Source organism: Hakea prostrata, chromosome 7 (assembly GCF_041222555.1).
Source record: "Hakea prostrata isolate BN-2017 chromosome 7, UWA_Hpros_2, whole genome shotgun sequence".
In the NCBI taxonomy this organism is placed as follows: domain Eukaryota; kingdom Viridiplantae; phylum Streptophyta; class Magnoliopsida; order Proteales; family Proteaceae; genus Hakea; species Hakea prostrata.
Genome location: NC_142606.1, coordinates 67,850,139 through 67,867,941, shown reverse-complemented (window position 1 = coordinate 67,867,941; position 17,803 = coordinate 67,850,139). Strand labels below are relative to the sequence as shown.

Genomic DNA, 17,803 nt, shown 5'->3' with positions numbered 1-17,803 from the left:
GTTAAACAAAAGGCGGTACCACAATTACATCATCAAGGGAGCTTTTAAATAATTAATGCCGCCGAATGGGTGCGAATCCAAGACCTCCCCGAGGGAGATTGGGCCTTTAACCGCTTTACTAACCCATCATTGGCAGGGCAATAGGCATTTTGCATTGGAAGATCGCACGGCACAAAGGATCTTCATTCAATCGTGGATGGACTTTTGGCAGCTGTTAATGCTGTCATTTTTGCGATGTTTTCATCTATAAGTAATAATTACAAGTTGTTCTAGTTTACCTCCTGTTCTACCTAAACCCTGTAAACCTTGGCCATATGACCTTCTACCAAAGCTCATAGGTCTGGTGTCACAAGGTTTGAACCTTGTATCCTCTGTAGATACCACCTCTGAAAGCATGAAGTCGCTTCTACGTTATTCTATGTATCATGTATGCTAGCTTATCTACTTATGTAAATTACTCTCTTTGGTGAAAAAAAAAAGGGATAATTTTCATCTGGACCCCCTAAGGATTGGTCTATGTCATTTTTAGTACAAAAAAAACTGAGACTTTGCATTTGTCTCCCCTGTGCTATAGAAAAAGCCAATTTAAGGACAAATTGTCACTTTTATGACCAATTTGCCCTTGTTCTGTTTTTTAATTTAAATCTTTTACATACACACCCCCAACTGCCATGAAACTCGTGACTCCCCTTTTAGTCCAAAAATTACAGAAAAGTCCTAAAACTCAAATAAATTTTAAAATATTATTAAAATACCCTTAAATGTTAAAATGACTCAAGTACCCCTTTAGCTTAAACCCTATTTGCAAAGTAGAATTTTAGTGAAATGGATGAAGAGATTTCCCCTTCACCCATTTTCTTCATTGATTGAATTGAGCAAAGTCTAAATTAAAAAAAAAAAAAAAAAAAAAAAAGGTCATAAACATTAAGTACCCCTTTAGGTTAAACTTTATTTGCAAAGTAGAATCTTAGTGAAATGGATGAAGAGATTTCCCCTATTATGCAAGTTTCGTGGCAGGTGCGAGTGTGTATGTAAAAAATTTAAATTAAAAAATAAGTAAATAAGAGCAAATTGGTCATAAAAGTGATAATCTGTCATTAAATTGACTTTTTCTATAGCATAGGGGAGGCAAATACAAAGTTTCAGGTTTTTTTGGAGTAAAGATCATATAGACCAAATTTCAGGGTAGGGGTGTCAACGGTTCGGGTTGAGCCGGTTTCAGGTTGGGCCTAATGGTTTCGGGCTGAAATACACTTAACCCAAACACAGCCCATTAAAAAAATAACGGTTTCGGGCCGGTGTGGTTTGGGTTCGGGCTAATTAACGGTTTAAAATTGGGTTTACTAACTGTTTGGGTTCAAGTTTGGGTTTACTAATGGTATGTTTTGAGTACCTTGTTTATGTATATAATTTATCAAGAGCATGTAAACACATATAAGCATTAGTTCTCTTCAAGTCTCTTGTGTTGAGTGTTCAAAACCAAAATCTTCTTTTCTATAAAGAAGTAAAAATTGTATAACTAATATACAAAAGCAAGTTGGCATCTTGATGAATTTTAGTGAGTTGTCTCTGCTTATTCTCCTCCCCTTCTTGACACTTATAAAATGGATCAAAGTAAAGCATTAAAAGATTTTCAAATGACACTTGCTAAATATTTATTAAACCCATCTTTCAAATGGCGAAGGGTTTGACATATTTGTCTGTTTGCATATTTTAAAGCAAAACAAATATATACTTGGGGGTTTTATTGTCTTTTACATTTAAATTTATTTTATTTTATTTATTTATAACAGGTTTAACGGGCTGGTTTGGCTTCGGGCCAAACGGTTCGGGCTAATGGGCCATGCACGGGCTGGCCCAGCCCAACCCGAACCATTGCGGACTGAGGTTGTTCAGCCCAATTACGGCCCATTAAGCTTCGATTTGGCCAGGTTTGGTCCGGTTTTAACTGTTCGAGTTAAGTTTTGATACCCATACTTCAGGGTCCATATGAAAATTACTCAAAAAAAAAAAAAATTCCTCCCATTAAATCTGATGCAATCGAATTGAGTTTTTTATTTTATTTATTTTTTATTTACGCATGTGTGGATGTACACTGTATTTTTTTTTATTGGTTTTCTTTTGGGTCCTACGCATCCCGTTAAGCCAAATATTACGGGCTGTTAGATCTAAATTTTAATCAAAACTTCGATTTTGTCCATTGAAATTCAACGGCCAAGGTTGAATTTCGACTAAAATTTTGGATCTCACGGTCCGAAATTTTGTCTTGAGAGTAATCCACATGACCGAAGCTTTCGGTTTTTGATGTCGTCAGGTGTCTCTTATGCCTTACACCACGTGTCTCATCTTCGTATTCTCAGCTTACGGTTTAAAGCTTCTTGTGAGTTGTGAGAACGTGCAAGCAAGCCTGATTCTGCAACTGAAAGAGTAACAAAATCTCAGAGCACCCAAGAAACCGAGAGTGTAGAGGGACGAATTGATTAGAGAGAGTGAAATCATTGAAGGGACTAAGAGATGGAATCGAAACAGAAATACGATCAGTTCATCGGACAACCGAGATTACCGAAATTCGCTGTGCCAAAGCGTTATGACCTGAAGCTGAAACCCGACCTTGTCTCCTGTAAATTCACCGGCACCGTAGATATTGTTATCGACATTGTTGCAGAGACTAAGTTCGTCGTTCTCAATGCCGCTGACCTCACTGTTGACCGTGGCTCCATCTACTTCAAGAATCAAAGCTCCTCCAAGGTATCTATGGATTGTTTGTCTCTTTTAACATTTGCGTTTTCTACCATTCTGTTCTTCACTCATCAACCGATCTTCCTTTCTTTTCCTTGAACAAGGAATTTCGTCCTCTAGAGATTGAACTGGTGGAGAAGGACGAGATCTTGGTGTTGGAGTTCGATGATGTTCTTCCCCTTGGAAGTGGGATTTTGGGGATTGGATTCGAGGGAACCCTTCGTGACAACATGAAAGGAATCTATCGGAGGTAGTTATCTGCTGCTTTCTTCATTTTCATTTCGATAATTAATCATTGCAATTAATTAATTAATTTTTTCTCCAATCGTTATGTGTAGCGTTTATGAGCATAATGGAGAGAAGAAGAATATGGCGGTTACACAATTCGAACCTGCTGACGCTAGGCGTTGTTTTCCATGTTGGGACGAACCTGCTTGCAAGGTTTCGTTTTCTTGCCTCGTCTAATTTTCATTTCTTTTTCTCTTTTTTGTCCACTTGCTCTTTATTTTTCTAGGCATCATGAAGTTCGGCTTCATTTTATGATTTTTCATTTATAGAAATCCAGGGAAAGTAAAGGTAGAAGCGAATTTCGTAATGTCTACCATATCTTATTTGGTTGATCTCTTGCCAGAGTTTTTGGAATGACAAGTATGGAAATTAAGTACTTCTTTTTCATAAGTGTTTTGAGAAAAGTTGACTGAGCTCTATTTAGTTTTGGGGTTGGACGCTGATTTCTATGTTTCAGTTCTAGGTACTGTTTCTGGTGGAATTTGTTTGTAGTGGGATGGTAGTGTTTGGTGCATGGATTGTTGAAGAGGTTTTCTTTTCTCTTTTAAGCCTGGCCGTCTTTCTGGCTCTTTCTGAGTGCACTAGAATTCGGTAGAGACTTGGGACATGAGTGACACTAAGAAGGGACCCAAATGCAGGACTCAGACAATGGTTGTAATTTGGGAATAGGTGAATGAAGAATGGGAGTCAAGATTGAGATGCTATGACAAATCAATGGCAAACCTATTTATCTCATCTAAGTAGCTAAGGGTCTCACTACTGCTCTTTCATCAAATCCAAGTAACCTTTTTTTAGTTAATTCTGTTAGGGAGTGTTTGTATGTCTCTGGACTTTAGAATCAATGTGTCTTTTTCCTTTTTCAATAGTCTTTATTTTACAGGCCTCCTATACAATGATGGAATAAAGGTCCATGTTTTGCATGCTTGAAGTGTGATCACTTCGATTCTTCTCTCTTACTTTGTCTTATTTTTTTTATTCCTTATCCTAGAAACAGGACCTATGGCATTGTAGGAGGTCCAGAAGGCTGCCTCCTATATCACTGGGAGGGGTGACCGGATGGAGCTCCTCAACAGATTTAATGATCAAACTGTAGTTGTCTGGCTCCTGGTGACCGGGGGCATTGGAGGGGGTCCAAACACAAGGCATCCAAGGCAACCGATTAGTGTTTGGATGCCTAGGCTATGCCTTGAGTACTGCTGAACAAACGTGTTGATCAGATTGAGGGAGTTAGGAGGGGATGATGGTAATTTATCAGCTTCTGAGTTAGATCTCTTTAGTTGGAGACCTCGGTTATTATCTCATTTCATATCAAATCCCAATATCGTATCCAAGTTCTCTCCCTCTCTTTGTTTTTAAGGTGGTTCTTTCCATCAAAATGGTCAGCACCAAGCTTTTTGTATCTGCAAACAAGCTTCTGCATTGGTCTTACAGCTCTTGATCTTTTCCTTTTTTCTTCAAAATCATGGATTGAATTACCAGTGATTGTGCCATGTGTTTGATAGAAGCATGGTCTTTGATGCGTGGTTTTATTGTCATTTTCTATACTCTGTTGAATAACGAATAGATATTTAGGGCTTGCTGAATTAGGTGGTCAGTGTTTCACATTGGTTTAGAGCTATCTATAACGATATCAATGTATAGTTGTATGTCTATTCTTCTGTTTACTAAGATTAACAGGTCATGTATTTATTTATTTATTTGGTATATTCAGGGAGATTAAAATGGGAATTATAAAGTTTAAAAGAAAAGGGAACTTTAAACCATCTTCAGGAAATAACTTCAAAGCAAAAAATGAGAGAGAAAATAAGGGAAAAGAAAAAGTCGAGGCTGATACCCTGGTTGGAATGTCTTTTCCCTTGTTTTCAGCTGGGGAGAAAAATTTTCAATAAAAGAAGTAATGGTTATGATGCTTGTTGGTGTGCTTATACAACAAGGATCTTAATATGAGAAATGGTAAGAACACGACCCTCCCTGTCCCCATCATTATCAAATTTGGCTCATTTTCCTTAATCAAAAAATGGGGCAAAAGAAAAAATTTAGGATGTATACATAATGAAATATATATTATAAATGCTGTTGTTATTTGGGTGGTTGGATAATTATTTCCCTAATTGGGAGATATAATATTTGCTTGACTTCATAATTTTCTTATTTGGGCATTATTTGTTAAGAGCTTTTAAAGAGAAGGTTGAAATTGCAAATGCTAAAATGGTTAAAAATTAATCGTAGCAATTCTTGTTGTCTGTTCAACTGGTTGAGGAGGGATCTCAGCCTCTTAGTGGTGACTGGCTTGGGGGATCCAAGCCAACCCATCTTCCACATAAAATGCATAGTCCATGCAAGATGTATTACCAGACCCTTTTGGTTTATGGTGTTCAAAGGAGTCAAGACCATGGGATGGTGCATAATAGCATTGATGCCAACATTATGCCTCATAACTTTTTACAGTGGTAAGTACCCATGAAAAGATGGTGTATCTATGGATTAACAATGTGTTTTTACTCAAGAATGATAGTGATCGTATTTGCTAATAAAAGTTTCTTTTTCATTTAAATTAAAATGTTTATTTCTTTCCTACATTTTTCGTTTTTATAATGTCCTAGTTGTTGTTGTTGCTGTGTTGAGGCCATCAATGGTATTGTCTATTAAATTTCTGTTAAAATGTAAATGTAACTAGGACCGGTCAAGGAAGATATTTCCCGCATTTTCTAACTTACCTATTGTGTTCAGGCTACATTCAAGATAACTTTGACTGTGCCATCAGAACTGATAGCATTGTCCAATATGTCAGTTAGTGAAGAAAAGCTTGAAGGGGATCTCAAGATAGTTTGCTTTCACGAATCTCCAACTATGTCAACATATTTGGTAGCTGTTGTTGTTGGCTTGTTTGATTATGTAGAAGGTCAAACGTCTGACGGTATGATCATACTGCTACTACTATATTTGAGTATCCTTTTGCTGGTAATTACTGATCTTTACATCTATGTTTAGGGGTTAATGTCCGGGTATACTGTCAAGTTGGTAAAGGTAAACAAGGAAAATTTGCTTTAGATGTTGCTGTTAAGACTCTCGAGCTTTACACAGTGTATGTCTTCTATTCACAGACCCAATAATTAGTCATCATCCATGTTTTTTCTTTACAATCTTCTGGATTTAGCTTGATGAGTACCCTGATTTCATTGTTCTTTGCTTTTTATTCTTCAAATGAATTTTATTTGGAGACAGTACCCAATTTCTAAGTTATTTAAAACCTTACAGATACTTTGGTCTGCCATACGCACTACCAAAATTGGATATGGTTGCAATTCCTGATTTTGCTGCTGGGGCTATGGAGAACTATGGTTTGGTTACTTACCGTGAAACAGCATTGCTTTATGATGAACAACACTCTTCTGCTGTTAACAAACAAAGGGTAGTGTATATAATGCTGTCATACATTCCTGTTATTGTTACATGTGGATTATCCTAAGAAGTATTTCATGTAATTTCTTTGTTGCAGGTCGCAATTGTTGTAGCTCATGAACTGGCACATCAGTGGTTTGGGAATCTTGTAACAATGGAGTGGTGGACACATTTATGGCTTAATGAGGGCTTTGCAACCTGGGTATATCTCAGGGAACTTGATTCTTTTATGTTGGTATTGATTCTTTCCGGTAAGCTAATAAACCGTCCATTAATGAAATTTAGGTGAGCTATTTAGCAGTTGATAGCTTGTTCCCTGATTGGAAAATTTGGACTCAATTTCTTGACCAAATCATGGAAGGTCTTAAGCTAGATGGACTGGAGGGTTCACACCCTATTGAGGTACGAACTTCCAATCAGCATTTTATCCAATCCTCTATATTCATCCTTGGAATGCACTTCAAGATAGGGTTGCTAGCTTTATGTGTTATGGTATATGACTTATTTCTTGATGTTTGCCAATGAAAAGTTAAATACGCTTAAAACTTCCATTGAGAGAAAACTTGTGTCGCAGGTAGAGATTGGCCATGCTGGTGAGATTGATGAGATTTTTGACTCAATTAGTTATAGAAAAGGTGCCTCTGTTATTCGAATGCTGCAAAGTTATCTGGGTCCTGAATGTTTTCAGGTTAGTCCATATGATTTCCATGCGTCTGTAAACTTTATTTCTTGATGCATTGTTTAAAATCTACACACGTTGACATCTTCAAATATGCATCTGTAAGTGAAGGATCTGCAACATTATATGTGGTTTAGCTTCTGGGATAAATATTTTCTTGTCTATTTGATTAGGTGGCTGAAGTTATGGAAAATCTGATCTTGAAAGAGGCACTGTTATCTTGCCCTTTTCTTTTTGAGGTGCATGTTGGTCTTATTAACAGTATATATATATATATATATATATTTTTTGAATGAATAAATAATTCATGACTGAAAAAAAGAGAAGGGGGAGGGATACAGGAGGATGAAGGCCTAATCCCAGTCAAGAAACAACAGAGGGAACTAGGCCATGCAACAAAGCCCAAGGGCTGAACAACAAAAAAAAAAATCAACAACAAAATTTAATTTTTTGCCCTAGGTCCGAGATGAAGAGGCAGAGAAGAAGACTTGTAGGAGGGTTGGGGGGAAAGGGAGTTAGTGGTGGGACCACAGAGAGAAGAGAGGTTGGACCATGTGATGGAGAAGGAGAGGGACATGTAAGAGGGTGGGGAAGAAGGGAGTTAGTAGTGGGGACCACCGAGGGACGGAGGGAGAAGAATGCAATGGAGAGAGAGAGAGAGAGAGAGAGAGAGAGAGAGAGAGAGACAAAGGAGGGTGGGTAGAAGGGGGTAGAGGTGGTGACCATAGAGGTAGAAGAGAGGCGGGACCATGCAATGGAGAAGTAGGGAGTTTACACAAGAGTTACAAACTGGAACCACAAGACAATCAGTAATGGGAAACTGAGAGGAAGAGATTAGAAGGGGGGGACAGAAAGAGAGGCACGCAGGGGAAGGTGAGGGAATGAGATGAGTGGGGGGCCCAGAGGGGAGTGGGTGAGATAGGGATCAAACAAAGAATTAGCACAAAAGGTGACTGCAATTCAGTCGCAGGGGAGAGAGGCACAAGCGGAAGAGAGACTAAGTGAAAAGCAGAGAAGGCGGAAGAAGACAAGGAGGTGGAGACAGGGGCAGTCAGGATTGAAGGCGCAGCTGGTTCAGATTCAATAAGAAAAGAGGCAACAGAATCAGCAGGAAAATCATAATTTGGCAAGGTATCAGGAGTGTGGTTATGATAAATGTCAGGGATCACAGCAGAAGAATCGGAAGGTAGGAGGGGCCATCATGATTGGAGAGACCAGGCACTGTGGCAGGGTCACTATCCGATGACAGAAGACCAAATCTGTTGCAGCCAGCTCCAAGATGACCCGCGAGCTCAGTCGGCATGGCCACGGAGCTTAGAAGGTGATTGCCACCGGGGAAGACATCATGGAGAACTGTTGCATTGCTTCGATCTGCCCCTAACAGTACTGGGGTGTTCTTCACATCAGCTGTAGCAGTGGGCGTGGGAACAACAGTCGATGGAGGCTGAGTCTGCCCACATGGATGATGCACAAAATTTTACAGGTTAGACACTGAGGTGATTTCCATTTGAAGCTCACATCTTGACTAGTGCAGTGTCCATTTTCCTCTTGAATGGAGATTGAAGATGGAAGGGGGTTCTCAGCAGTGACTTCTACACACAGACAGGCAAATGATAATCTGTCTTTTAGCATGTTTCTAGCATCAGAGAAGAGAGGGGTTTCCAGAGTGGATCCAACAAGGCTCAACCCCTCAGCACACCAGTAGTGGAGGGTTAAACCCGGAAGAGAAACCTAGAGTGGGAGGGATGTGAGGTTTGCACGGGTAAGTTGCAGCTTGACATGCCATGTTCCAAGGAACAATGGTCTCTTCCCGACCATCCATGGCCCTTCTTCAAGGACCCTGCATAAGTCTTCTTCAAGCAAAAATTTGAAGAGGAAGAACCCTTGACCTAGAAGGAATGTGTCTAGGGTTCCAGAGGGCTTCCATTGCTTGCTTACAATGGCGTTGACGGTGGGGAAAGGCGGCCAAGAACCAAGGAAGTGACCCACAATACATCTAGTCCAGTTGGATTCTTGTTCATCAAGAGTACAATCCAGGCAGATAGTGGTGATCTGATCATTGACCAAGGTGGGAGGTATCAATCTGAAGGAAATTCCTTTTCTAGGTGATTGGGAAGAATATAAAAAGGGAAAACCATGCAGTAGAGGGAGCAGAGGTGGCCAGGGGTGGGGGGAGGGGAGGGTCACTTGACCACCTCTCTGCCAGTGGAACCTAGTTGATCTATGGTTGATAAATGGTAAATATAATTTTCAGTAATACATTTATCAATTATCCTTTATTCTTTACAGTATAATTGTTATCTGATGTATAAGATGACTTTCTCATCACTGTAACCTATTAGAGATTATCAGATGGTTGATACTTCAACTCTTCCGATTTTACAAACTGGATTTTATGATGATTTAAAATAAAAATGGCTGAAGGTGTTGGTTGACTACTGAAAAATGGTGGATGGTGCATCTGTTGTTTTTTTTTGCTATTAGATATAGTTTTTTTATTACTAGCAATGTCAGTTTTTATATTGACTGCCGCCTTACTTTGGTAAATGACAAAATTGATGACACACCACTTCAATGCAATTAGAGAGCACTCGCTAAGTACATAAAAAGGTTTGCACGCTCAAATGCAAAGACTGAAGATTTATGGGCTGTTTTGGAGGAAGAATCTGGTGAACCTGTGAATAAGCTAATGGATTCGTGGACAAAGCAGAAGGGCTACCCAGTGGTCTCTGTAAAATTCATTGATCAAAAGTTGGAGTTTGAGCAGGTACATATGACTGGCTCCTTTTCATCTTTTCTGTTAATCTGTAGTAATAATGCTTGACTACTTAGCATGGCCCTTAATCTTATATGGAAGGAAAATTAACAGTGGTGTCCTTTTCTTATCTTTGTTATTACAATCATGATGATGATGATGATGATGTTTTTATAACAATTGTCTCAGGTCAATTCCCAAAAAATCTTCCCTGTGACAGCTTCTTGCTCAAATATGGTTGATATATTGTCTGTGTAACTATCTAGTAATCTGTTCAATGGATCCCAAATTTAGATTGCCCTATCTAAGAAGAAAGGATATGCTTAGTAGATTAACTGAACCAGTATATCAGATGAGCCATGTCTAGTAAAATGATCAGCTACCAATTTCTGAAACCATCTAGATAATTTGTTTTACCAGATGACCTCTTTACATTGTTCACTGTGAACCATGACGAGAAGTTTCCTTCATGGAGCAATGTGAACGAAATTTTCTCCTTGTTATCATCATCATCATCATTTTCCCAATGGCTTCTTGATTCTTATAGTCATCAATATTACGTACTTAATTTTCATCCTCACATATGCATCTATGTCAAAGAATGCCTCTAGTTTTACCCTCAAGGTGTTGGAAATGTACTTTAATTTTCATTTTTCTTTACGTCTCTCTTGGATTTCTAGGGCATTCCAATGGCAGACTTTGGGTTCAGCTTCTTGATTCTTATCATTAGTGAATGTTGCTTTTTTTTTTTTTTTAATATGAAAATTTTCATCTTCACACATGCATTGATGTCAAATAGTGCCTATAGTTTTACAGTCAAGGAGTTGTAAAGAAATTTTATTCGGTATTCTCCTCTATCTTGGATATCTAGGGCTTTCCACTAGCACACTTTGGGTTGTCACTGGTTTGATGGAGATATGACTATTGACATGTTTGTTGCAGACGCAGTTCTTGTCCAATGGATCACAGGGGGTTGGGCAATGGATGGTTCCTATAACACTATGTTGTGGTTCTTATGATGTTCAGAAGAATTTCCTGTTAAGGACAAAATCCGAAGTACTGGATGTGAAGGAATTTTTAGGATGCTCTATTGCTGATGAAAGCTTTGCAGAGAAAGGGAATCAAGGGCATTGTTGGATTAAACTTAATGTTGATCAGACAGGTTTTTACAGGGTGGAATATGATAGTGTTCTTGCTGCCAGACTTAGAAATGCAGTAGAGGCCAGCCAACTTTCTGCAACAGATCGATTTGGTAATGCTAATGTTTTAGTTGCGTTCACTAGTACTTGAAAATCTGTTTAATATTCAAAGATAGATTTCTGATATTAATATTTGTTGGCAGGTATTTTGGATGATTCTTATTCCCTTTGTATGTCACGCAAGCAATCATTATCCTCATTGTTTTCCCTTATGAGTGCTTTCCGGGAAGAACTTGATTATACTGTTTTGGAACGCTTGATCCGTGTAAGTTTCCTTCATTAATTAAGTGAACTTTGTTGTTTTTCATGCCTGATTTTTTATATTTTCTGATTCCTCAGGTTAGTATCAAAGTTGCGAGCATTGCAGCTGATGCAATTCCTGCATTGGCAGATGATGTTAAACAGTTTTTCATAAATCTTTTCCAGTATCCAGCAGAGTAAGTTATGAAGCATCATCATTTTAGTAGTTGTTAGAGGGTTTTTTTTGTTTACTTGATTCTCATATGTGGGAGTTTTCCAGGCCCTGCTCTCTGAAACAAGAGTAATTGTTTCATGATGCTTCCATTATGTTTGGCCATTCAGTGAAAGGGTATTTTATTTGGATAATTGTATGTGTTAGGCCCCTAGTTACTCGAGTCTACACTAGGAAGAACTGAAACAGGGGCAGTAGGGTTAATGCTCAGTCAGTTATGGAATCAATTAGGGGTTAGTCATTGGTGAGTGTTTTATCGTCAGGAAAAGGATGAGAGGGGTAATCGAAGAATTGTATTGGGTTTGGGCAAGGAGACTTGCAAGAGAGTACTGGCCTCTTATGGCCACGGTGTTGTTTAACTTGGTTTCTGTTAGCACTTTCATCTGTAGTTGCTGTTGTGTTCTGTTCAGGACTGAACTATTCCATTCCAAGACTAATTCTGAGTAAACCTTAGATGGAGACATCATTGCTGTAATTGGGTTCCTAACAGTGTGAAGGGGTGTTTTCACTATATGATGACATGTACGATTATAACCGCTAACCAAATGTACATGCTGGCCGCGTGAGGTAGGATGTTAATGTAGGTAGAGTTCCACAGATGTAGAACATGATTTCACTTTCCCATTAAGAACACTGTACTCGAGCAAAGTTGAACTAAGGTGGATGTGGGTCAAAAGCACTTTGGGCGTGTTCCTTGACTTAAGGCATGCTTCAAGAGAATATTGCTCTGAGGCATAATTTTGAGGTGCAATTGCACCTAGCACATGTCCTCTAGACATGGGGAGCACAGTTGTCAAGGCGTCTCCTAGGCATCTTGGCCATTCTTTGGGTCAACACATCTTGGTGTCGCCTTGGTTTTCATTGTTCTATATCGCCTCACTTCGCCTTGTCACCTTGACAACTATGATTGGAGGAATGATGTAATATGTGTGAATCATATGAGGCACATGCATGATTGACAATCTTCCTTTGTCCATGGTTTTAGTTCATGGTATCAGAACAAGTATCGTCAATATGGTATCAAGAGCATCAGATAGACTTGCCCTTTCTATTCCTTAAGAAATGGATTTGTGGACTTTATTACCCCTTGTTCAAAATGCACGATCAATATGGTATTGGTAAGGTGGTGTTAAACTTAATACTGATACATAAAACCATGTGGACATTTTGAGTAAAAAAATAAAGTTCTTTTTTTTTTTTTTTTTTTTTGGGGGGGGGGGGGGGGGTTGAATAAGTTCTTCACATGGGTACATTTTGTCTGGGGATGGGGGGGTCGAATAAGTTCTTTGCCATGAGTACGTTTTGTTTTCTCACATTGAATCTACTTGGTGACATGAAACATGATATTATGATTCGGGATTTATTTAAGGCAATAGGTATAGGAGTTTTGCAGTTAGACCGAGAAGATTTATTCATCACATGTACAAATGGATGTGGCCCATCCCTTTTCCTCGTTTTTGCTTTTGTCATAATGTTTATACCATAAGAGATATTTGGTTGAGCTTTATTTTCAATTTTCCTCTTCTTCTTTCATGGGTTTAAATTTCACAAGTTCTTCCCACTTTCTGAAGAAACAGCAACAAGAACTATTGATATCAGGGGCACTTGAGCCACAAATTCCTGTGTAAAAAATTAATGTAAAGAACAAGGAAACAATGAAAAGTGATTTTACTTGAAATTTTGTACTTTAAAAAGATTATGCACTTCAAAAAAAAAAATTCCAAGTAAAAGTTTGCATGAAAAACAAACAGAATCTTTGTCTCACTGATGTGAAACTGTTTCCCAGGGTTGCATAGGGCCTAGTGTTACTTTCCCGAATTCCTATGTCCCCTAGTTTGACAGGGGTATGTTGGTCATTTTGTAAATTTCATGGTGTTCTAGATCTAGGTTCCATTGAGTCCTGCGAAGTGTTAGTTTCCTAGATTTATTTTTATTTACTCATTTTAGTTAGTGTTTTGTGATTCATTGCAGAGTTCTTGTCTCGGTTTGATTTCTAGTTTGTGTTGGAATCCCCTAGTTTGAGTCTACTTTTTATGAGGACTGCATATCTACTCTCAAGATCCAAATTGGATTCCTCTAGAGTAAGTTATGATAGAGTCCTTGTTTATGTGAGAGAGATTAATTAAGTTAAAGAGTCATAATTAGAATTAGAGACTCAATTTGAAGTCAAGTTGGTTTCCCAGTCTGAGTCTTAGTTTGTTTTTTTTTTGAAGCTATAAATAAAGCCTCCATTCTCTGTAAATTCAAGTTGAATAGATTAATAAAATGGAGATTGAGAGTTTGGAGGCAAGAGAGTTGTGGGTTTCCTTTGGGGGGCCTACGACAGCTTTGCGAGTGTCTTCTTCAAGTTCCAGCCATTGTTCTTCAAGCTCCAGCAGCAATTCAACAACTACAGCAGTTTATTTCCAATCCCTAGTAAGTACAGCCCCACCCCCTCCCCTACCAGCCCCCTTCTTCTTCTCCTAACCTACCTGCAAGCTCCCCCACCCTCTCCTGAACCCTACGGCAGCAGCAGCCCCCTTCCATTAGAACTCAAGATCCCCAACTGTCTTCCCTTGCTCCCCCTTCTAGACTCTAGTTGGATCGCACCCCTCTCCTTAGCCCATCCCTACCCTTAGATCCTCCATTAGGTGTTAGAATTTCCCATAATTCATCTTCAACCTATAGAAACTCTAAACCCTAACTTTACTAGAAACCCAATAACTTCCAAATTCCTCAACCAAACTTCAAACCCTTTCAGGATTATCATCTCCCACTCCCATTCTACCTTCCCCTTAGCCCTAGTTGGCTTTCTAAGAGTCCTAACCAAATATGATACTCAAATCAAACGCAAACCACTTTGGATTAGGTCTGAAATTATAAAACCTCAACCACAGTTCCTTTCCTAGTCAAACTGAGACCCTAATACCCAATTGCTCAGCCCAGAACTTATAAACCGTAATCTGGAATTACATTATAGCGACAACCGAACCCTATTGATCCTCAAACTTAGCCCTAAAACCCTTAAAACCAATCCTAAACCTAATTCCCAGGTGTGAAACTTAACTTACAGCAAGGTTTAAGCTTTAAAACCTAAAGTTCAACTCCAGGCCTGGCTGAAACCTTCTAGGCGTGATCCTATCCTTTGCAACCCTAAGTCCCTTAAAAATCCTTCAAATTAAGGCACCTACAGCCCTGAAAGATTGCTGGTTCCCTGAGAGAGGATCCTGGAGTGAGCCCAATTCTAGGGCAATATTTCTACAAGCTAAACCCTAGAATTTGGTTCACATCACTCGCATGACATAAGAATCAAGTGGCTGAGCCCCTATATCTTCTCTGATTTGCTTAGGTTAAAAGAGTCATTGCTTCCTGTTCTCTCCATTGACTGTAGAGTCCTCCATAATCTGTGGCCTCAGAACCCAAGTGAAGTCAATCACAAAAAAGTGAATGGTTTCCAGGTTTTCTGAGCAATCACACAAGCTGCCTGTATAAGTTTAACTAATAGCTCCACATAATCTTAGCCACCTCAAAATGTAGGCAATTATTTCTAGCATTTTCCTTTCACATTCAGCTTTATGTAGTAGTTGTCGGCCTTTCTGCTAGTCTTTTCTTTTGACCCTCAATCTTGTGTGTATGTGTGCACTTACCCTCATTTTCTGCCCATACTTCATTTTTACAGCCAAAAATAGGGGAGGTCTATGCGTCTTTTCCTCTTCTTTTCTGCAATTCTTATTTTACTTTTTATAACATTATTATGGATCAGAAATTCAACATTTGATATCAATAATCACCTGAATTCTCATGCATACATGTTTATTTGATGGTTTATTCCTGCCACTCACCAAATTCAATTGTGGGAGGATTTCACTCTCCTTAATAATGCTTTTGTTTTTTTTTTCTCTTTTTCTTTTTTCGTTACCGTGCAGGAAGTTGGGTTGGGAACCTAAGCAAGGTGAGAGCCATTTGGACTCAATGTTGCGAGGAGAGGTTTTGATTGTACTTGCTGAATTTGGACATGATGCAACGCAAAAGGAAGGCATAAGGCGTTTTCATGCGTTCTTGGATGATAGAAATACTCCTCTCCTCCCTCCTGACCTGAGAAAGGTTGATGAGTAACTCCAAGATTTACATTTGTGCTTTTATTCAGATGCTGTATATCTTGTTTGTGTCGTTTTACTCATTTTGCTTCACAATAATTTTGCAGGCAGCATATATTTGTGTGATGCAGAATGTTACCGCATCAAATAGATCAGGCTTCGAATCTCTTTTAAGAGTCTATAGAGAGACAGATCTTAGCCAGGAGAAAGGGCGCATTATAAGTAATTTCAGTTCATATAGGGAGGTAATGAGATTGTTTGTCTTTTCAATCTTGTGATCATCTTTTTCACTGTATTTTGTAGGTTCTCTTGCAAGATGTCCAGACCCTGCTATTATTCTAGAAGAGCTGAATTTTTTGCTGTCCTCTGAGGTATTGTGGTTTGTTTTACTTTAGCATCAAAGCTTTTCTCTTTGTTCTATCAACATGAATTCCTATGATATGAATGTCACAAGCATATTTCGAAAACTTAACAGGTGAGAAGTCAAGATGTTATTTTCGGACTTTCAGTAAGCAAGCAGGGGCGTGAAACAGCATGGCAATGGCTTAAGGTACTTATTTGGGAACAACATTACCGACAATATACTTGGTAACTCATGAACATGACTTTCTGTTAGTTGAAAAAAGAGTATTTTGTTGGTTCAGGTTCAGGTCTATCCATGATCCTACATCTCCTTTTTGCTTTGTTCCTTTTCTTATTAGGCAACAAAAAACCTGGGGAAAAAAATGGTTAGAAACATGCTCTCTAATGATTTCATGATTGAAACGCAGGATAACTGGGATCACATCTCAAAGACCTGGGGTTCTGGATTTCTTCTCACTCGATTCGTCAGTTCCATTGTGTCACCGGTCTGTCATAGAGGCTTTTTATTCATTATCATGAACAAGTCGTTTCATTTTAAATTTTCCAGGTAACCAAAGAATTTGGCTCACATCACTGGTCCCTTTTCTTGTTTTCAGTTATCATCAGAGGAGAAGGCAAATGAAGTAGAGGAATTTTTTGCTACCCGAGGCAAGCCTTCAATTACTAGGACTTTAAAGCAAAGCATTGAGAGGGTTCACATCAATGCAAAGTGGGTCCAATTTGTTAGGAGTGACGACTCTGTGCCGGAACTAGTCAAGAAGTTAGCATCCAGGACATGATGGAGAGCTTAATGGTTTGCGGGAAGGGTTGGAGCAACTGCCTGCTACTACCTTTAGAGTTAAACCTCTGAACAAAACTATGCTATTATGAATAACGTTGTGTTGGTTCTTGAACACCTGTTATTACTAATGTGAGGTTAGCTGCTGCCGTTTTTACTTCCCTTCCTCTCAGACCCAACCAGAATTCCTAATCCATTGTGGGTGATCCATCCGGGTTTTCTGGGGATTCCATGATCCCTTCTGAACAATCCGATTACAGAATTAATCGGGTCAGAATTGATGGGATCTGTTTCGGATACCAGTTCCTTGTTTTTAGAACCCTGCATTTCACTTCAACGAGGTATAGTGGTTGGTATGTTTTGTCATGCCCCAGCTGAAGTTCACTGAAACAGGGAGCCTCACTGCCATTCATGACTCCTTCCCAAGCAGTTTTGGGTAAATTTGAAAAATTCCTTCAAATTGCCCATTAGCTAAAACACCCACAAAGTAGAGCTAGATCTGATGGCTACATTTTATTCTTACGCTGCCTACCAGGAACTTGGCTCCTGCAAACTTAAGGTTTGGAGTTCTTGAATATTTTTGATGGATCATAATTGGTCATGGCTGATTTGATTTAGATTCTGGTTTTCAAAAGCGGGTTCAGCCTTTTGAGGGTCAGGTGTTGTGAAATGCAAGGCAAGAAAATAGGGATTGAGTTTTATTTATCATTTTATTAGTATTCAGAGATGGCTTTTTTATCTTTGTTGTGTGATAGAGTAGCGTCAAGAGAGCACACACTTTTCCCTTAGTGGAGAGATGATCCAGTTTCGAAGTTGCTAGTATGCACAAGCATGCATGGGAATGCATGGTACAGTGTACTTGATTGAAATAGGGACCGAAACTACACTAGAATTGATCTTAGACAACAATATTACATGGTGAAAAAGAAAATCGATACAATTGAAACTCACAGGGGATTTTAAGTTAGTATTTTCATGTTGTAGCTCTCCCGAAACTTCCATTGCGGGGAATTATCATCTTTTGTTTTCTATGTTCCATTGAAATTAGAAAT

The 17,803-nt window shown here is 38.9% G+C and overlaps 1 protein-coding gene across 1 annotated transcript; it reads left to right on the top strand.

Annotated features, from left to right (window-relative positions):
* Positions 1-2,345: 2,345 nt before the first annotated feature.
* Positions 2,346-17,439, top strand: APM1 (aminopeptidase M1). The gene is made up of 19 exons (XM_089161398.1): positions 2,346-2,748; positions 2,844-2,989; positions 3,078-3,180; positions 5,758-5,944; positions 6,019-6,112; positions 6,286-6,439; positions 6,527-6,631; positions 6,715-6,831; positions 7,004-7,117; positions 9,693-9,875; positions 10,806-11,115; positions 11,206-11,327; positions 11,402-11,499; positions 15,440-15,617; positions 15,718-15,832; positions 15,914-15,981; positions 16,086-16,160; positions 16,381-16,458; positions 16,570-17,439. Exons 1-19 carry the CDS (start codon positions 2,515-2,517, stop codon positions 16,750-16,752), a joined length of 2,664 nt encoding a protein of 887 aa, XP_089017524.1. The 5' UTR covers positions 2,346-2,514; the 3' UTR covers positions 16,753-17,439.
* The last annotated feature ends 364 nt before the right edge of the window (positions 17,440-17,803 follow it).